The sequence below is a fragment of the Formica exsecta genome, unplaced genomic scaffold (genome assembly GCF_003651465.1).
Source record: "Formica exsecta isolate Colony F162 unplaced genomic scaffold, ASM365146v1 scaffold265, whole genome shotgun sequence".
In the NCBI taxonomy this organism is placed as follows: Eukaryota; Metazoa; Arthropoda; class Insecta; order Hymenoptera; family Formicidae; genus Formica; species Formica exsecta.
Genome location: NW_021849915.1, coordinates 983,476 through 989,541, shown reverse-complemented (window position 1 = coordinate 989,541; position 6,066 = coordinate 983,476). Strand labels below are relative to the sequence as shown.

At 33.3% G+C, this 6,066-nt stretch overlaps 1 protein-coding gene and 1 long non-coding RNA gene across 2 annotated transcripts in view; both read right to left on the bottom strand.

Moving 5' to 3' along the window:
* Window positions 1-6,066, bottom strand: part of LOC115236931 (serine/threonine-protein phosphatase 2A 56 kDa regulatory subunit gamma isoform) — a 21,405-nt gene that overhangs the window by 6,703 nt on the left and 8,636 nt on the right. Inside the window, exon 3 of the mRNA XM_029809668.1 lies at window positions 296-470. Within this exon, the coding sequence (XP_029665528.1) occupies window positions 296-470 (175 nt within the window). The remainder of the gene's footprint in view (window positions 1-295; window positions 471-6,066) is intronic.
* On the bottom strand, window positions 3,855-6,060 carry LOC115236939. Its single transcript, XR_003884285.1, has 2 exons — window positions 5,886-6,060; window positions 3,855-3,948 (listed from the first exon to the last, which is right to left on the bottom strand). It is a non-coding gene; the product is annotated as an uncharacterized LOC115236939 (long non-coding RNA).

Genomic DNA, 6,066 nt, shown 5'->3' with positions numbered 1-6,066 from the left:
GAAATAAAATTACAATAAAATAATTAAGAATACATTATTTAAAACCAAAAATTATTATGCTAAAATAAATTTAAAATTTAAAAATTATTATACAAGCTTTATATATCATGATCCACACGTGTAGAAAATACATGATTTATATTAATCTTAATTTAAAAACATGCTTTAGATGTAAACAAGAAATTGCAAATATAAACATTGAAAAACAGAGAAATGCATATCTCATATAGGATACACTGCCAAGTTTAGGGTTAATGCATATGTTTCGTGAAATATTTCATAATGAATGACTTACCGGACAATAGCGGCAATTTTTGCAATTCCCGATTTTTCGATATATTGAACCTCGAGCTGCTTTGCCGTTTATCCTTTTTAATTACAGGTCCACCGGGTTGGTACTTGATTTTGTTGATGAGCGTAGGTGGAGGCGGTGCATTGCCCACCGCAGGTCCCCCGGTCATCTTGTTTGCCTGTGAAAGATAAAAAAAAAGAATATTAAAAATAGATATAAAATTGATAAATAATTAAGATACACAGATATGTTACAATAATTAATTTTAAATAAAAAAGAACTAACATTTTTGAGTTATTTGTATTTTCGATTTGAAATTTTCATTGTACATTCGCATGTAATATTCTTCATAAATATTATAAGTAGATATTTAATTAACGCAAGTAATCTATTTTAAGCTGAATAAAGTAGGTGTTAAATGTGTAAGTTAAATCTGAACAAACGTCGATGATTAGCGGATTTAATCCGCGGTAACTCGTCTTCCTATTAATTCGAGTCGTCCTATTAATGCGAGCCGCAGGTGAACGATCGATCGCGAGCGATAGCTCACCGATCCGATTAACGTTACATAAATGGAACGCGAGGAAGCGACGTCGACCTCCATATACTAACGATTCTGTACGGTACGATGCGTAAAAAAAACTGCACGTGTACGTGATCTCTTTATATTATAACTAGAACTGGAACTACTGGGTGTCTATAAATTCACGCTCGTGTTCAGAACTGTTCAGCTAATATAGAATTAATTTTTTTTAATAATAAAAAAGACAAAAATATTGAAGCATAAACAATTTATCAATTATAATTAATTGAAGAGCTTTTCGCGAATCAAATTTCTCGAATCGAAATATTACACACAATATAATATCATGATCTCTTTAACAGTTTTTAATGGATTTTTTAAACATTTTTATTTAATGCTTCGTTTTGCTAAAATATTCAATATCGTGTACTGGAAAAAGTGAAGTGAGAGAATATCGTTTAATTAAATTTTTATTGAAGAAAGAAAGCTCCAAATAATCTTACTGCATATATAGAGCCTATATTACATGTTTACGATCACCAATCATTTTACTCGTTAACAGATGCGGCCGTGAACTTTGCGAGAGAGAAAAAAGAACACGTGAACAAACATCGTTCCTTTTAATCGTCTTTGATCGCAGTTACAAAGTGGGTTATTCGAATGAGCGAGGAAAGTCGCAAACACACAAACGCCTTGTTTCATCCTGGATTGCGGCTAGGTCGACCGAACAAATGAACCCCGTTGGCATCCCGTAATGAATCCAATCAGATACCCTTCTTCTCGCATGGCGGCTTTATTACAAACCGACCGAGGTAGTTTACTAGTTACACGAGCTTTCTTCGCTAACTTTCCCGATCGTTCCGCTTTCCAAGTTCTCGCGCGCAATATTGAATATCTAATTAACAATCACCGATTCTTTTCTACGGTATTCTACGCCGGTTGTAACAAGACCAAGGATCAGTCGGCTGTTTCGTAACGCAAATTTTAACAAATATGTAATTTTTACGCCACGTTATATAATTTTTATAATTATGGGATTATATAAATTAATTGGAATTACGAAAATGGATTAGAAAATTAATTTATTATTAATTTCAAGTGAATGTTTCTTTTTCTCGAAGAATTACGTTGAAGCTCGCTCGTCTCGAAATATTCGACGTTGTGTGAATACATGATAAAACATTGCGTAATCAATAAGGCATCTGCGCAGTATTATGGCAGGTAACATGGGCAAGTTAAGTGCATAATAAAGAGGTGTTAGTAAAGCGCAACGTGCGTCCGTAGGTAGCGAATAAAAATAGATACAAATCACGGTCTAATGAACTATTACGGAGTTTACACCGTCACTCATTGGAGTGAATTTGTTTGCTGTTATATCTCCAGAAGAACATTTATGTGCAAACACGTACGCTTGATGAACAAAGAAGGCGTGTAACACATCGTCTCCCAGTGAAATCTAGTATCTACTGCTGTAATAATTGTGAGAGAGAGAGAGAGAGAGAGAGAGAGAGAGAGAGAGAGAGAGAGAACTTAAAAAACTCGTAAAAGTGAGCAATATGCAGAAGTTATTTCGTGACAAAGTGATGTAATAAACTTTTATCGGACAATGCCTTATCTTTCGAAACGTTGAAAAGCTTATTATCCAAGAAGCATTAAAAGAAACTATTTGTCCATTGTTTTCAAAAATGATATAAGTAATTAAATTATAATTAAAAACTGTAATTATAATTTATTGGAAATAAATATATATATTCCTCTATTAAAAAATTCTATAGTTTATTAAGAGAGGATAATTTTCAGTTTATCTTCCAGTAATAATAAACGGCACATGTATTCATTTGAGTTAACAGAGTAATAAGGCACAATTTATTTACCGTATTTACGTTCGACAATACAACGTGTTAATAAACTGTCATCCTATCTTTGCAGTGTATTATACTTTGAAGCAAATTAAATCTCATCGATTGATTGATTTTATATACGAACAAATAATGGCTTATAAAATGAGTGCTTTTACATGAGAAAAGGTCGATGGGTATTAAAATTCACGGTCAAAGATTAAGTTATTGCAGATTCTATTCTAACTTCCTCGCTCGAGGGACCTAGGGACGTGCAAAATGCATTTCTTTCATCAGAAGTCATTAATTATTTCGAATGAATGCGATGCCAGTTCTGATAAAATAGAATGATTATATGCGAGGCGCCGTTTGACATAGAGGTTGATTCATATCAATATGTCGATTTCTATTTCTTGTTTCGTTGAGCTGAATCAGCAGTCTCACTTCTTTTAGATATATCATTTTTCTTTAATTAAATGCGATTAAAATACATAATATACGTCATAACATATCACAAGCATAATAGTCTCATAAAGCTATAATTGTATTAAAATTAAAATACAAAGCTGATTTCTATTTATTATTGAAAATATAATATATTCATTTCTCTTGCAATATTATTCATATTTTCAAATAATATACATATAATAATAAAGCGATAAAAATTTATAATAAATACATAAATAAATAAAATAATAAAAATGCTTAAAGATAAAAAAAGATGATAAGAATATAATTATAAATTGAATTATATATATATTACAGATCCAAAGTCCAAATTAATTTTTTTAATTTATATGTCAATCTATATAGACGAGGGTAAACAAATTAAAAGTCATTGACCTTTGCTCTGATAGACTCATCGATTGGAACGCAATAATCTATGATACTTGAATCATATTATGATACGAGATATTTCGTATTTTTACATTAATGTTATTTACGTAATGCTTTTTCCAACGTCGCTATAAAAGTAATGCGCATTCTCCATATCGATTATACGCACTTATCTATATATATTGATCCCGCACAAGCAAAACTAATGTCACACTGAAAGATTGTTATATATCTTTAATTATCATATCAGTCACGTTTGATAAGTATACGCTGATATATAAATATCGGAAAAGATCTTACTTTTCAATCTCATCGCATGCTAGATCGAATATGAACGAATAAAATATCTTCTAGATATCCGTTCTTTTTTTTTTTTTTTTTTTTTTTTAAATACTAAATCGAGTCTCTCGCGAGATACAGAATATATCGATGTGAAATTCAATGTAAAAGTTTTATTTCTGAAAAAATTAAGACGCGATTTTTGTATTATTAATTATTAGACTGTATCCAGTCAATTCTCGAGAGTTTCCATTCAATTTAGAATATTTATAGGACAACAGTTTTGAAAAAAGAGAAAATTCCGGATACAATCATTGAAACTGCGTTAGCGATTACGCTCGATCTATTTACAACGATGACAGTTGTCTTGCAAGTAGTTTACGCGCGAAAAGGCCGACGTATGTATAAAAATAAGTCGATGGAACGGAATGTCTGGGGGCGAGAGAAAGGGAGGGAGGGATTAAGGAGAAGAAGAGAGAAGTAGGCTTCTTCTTATCTAAGATTAGGAAAAGCCGCCGCAGTCTTTGCACCGGCTATTATAAAGATATGAACAATCACGGTTACGTTAAAAAAAATTATCTTGTCGAAAAAAAAAAAAAAAAAAAAATGATAACGCTTTGATTTTACTTAATAATGCCTAATAATAATATTCCAGAAAGTATACGTAATTATTAATTATAAATTTTAGTGTAAATAAATAAAAAAATGTGATTGTTTTACACATTGCATCTACTTGACAAATTTCGAGTTTGAGAATCATAGTGAGAATTAAATAATGTTTATTAATTGATGCAAGTGACTATGTAATAAATGCAAAAGATAACAGGCGATTATGATAAAGCTAATAATTTATTTCTTTAATAAAAAAATATCTTTAATAAAAAAAAATATATAAAAAAATAAAAAGAAGTTTTAAATATTTATTAAACGATAAATTTGTCACGTCACAGACGTCGACGAAATTTGTCGAATATTCAACAAGCGAGCGCATCGTTCGGAATAGATTCCAAGGAAAACCTGCCTTTTTCTTAAACACGTTCCCGAAGGCGAGGCCGCTGAAAGTTTGCATCTTACTCTGCATTCCAACGGTATATATCCGGAACAATGATCCGCCCAGGAAAGGAATAATTCACTATCGGCGCAGCATAGCAGTAACCCGCCCCAGGAAAAACTGTCTTGCGGCGTCAGGACGCAACATGATTCTCGCATTCGCGAGATCTGCCCTTCTCACGCGAAGAATTTCAATCACACACAGCTGTCGAACAGCCGATTCACCATTTCACGATCCACCGGGAATATCCGCTTTCTTCCCGCCGGCACCTGAGAGTGCATCCCCGTATGCATGCCTATGGGAATATTCCGCGAAATATTCGAGGGCGAGTATTTTAGTCGATAATCGAAAGTGATGAGGGAGTAAATATTATCTTCCTGTCGCTGGCCATCACGCGGTGTTTTGTAACCCAATATTTTCGAAGACCGATCTCTTCACGAGACGCTTGACGTGACGTAATTTACGCGGTTAATACCGATAACGTATCGCTCTCCGACAATTTTTTTTATTTTACAAATTAAAAATATTTTTTAAATTCAATTTTTTTTTTTTATACATCGTAATTATTGAATTAATTCTAAAATAATATATTTTTTGGTTATATGATATATTCATTATATTAATTAATCATAACATAACTCTCTCCCATATATAATAACGGTTCGTTTAGTTTACTTTCTCTCGACATAATTTATTTCATCTTACGATGATATCTTCTCCAATAATAAATAAAAACATGTATATTTAAATTTGTCTATCTCGTCTCGAATTTTTTTATTTATCTCCCATGCACATATAAAACATTAATTAACTTGGATTATTATCGAACGGAGATAGATCGCGATTCGCGACGCTAACAATAAGTAACCGCGTGCGTTTTCTCCGGCCTCGGGAAACTCGAGAGAATTCGCGATATCCCCGTACGCGAGGAGATATAAATATTCCTCCACGCTGTCCAGCGCGGAGAATATTCTCGTGAGCTGATCTAGTCGCGGACACGCACAAAGGCACGCTGCACTTGGAATTACACTACTCGCGACGCGTCGTAAAGGAGAGAAACGTCACCTTCTTGTCGTCCGATTTTCATCCGAGAAATCCTCGGCGACACTGTTTTCTCTCGCGCGCGCGCGCGAGAGAGAGAGAGACGGTTCCTCCGGGCGGAAACTCGCCCGTCGCGACGCTAACGATTTGAGGAAAAGAGAGAGGGAGATATACGGGCAGACATCGAGAGAAAGAAGAGGGAAAG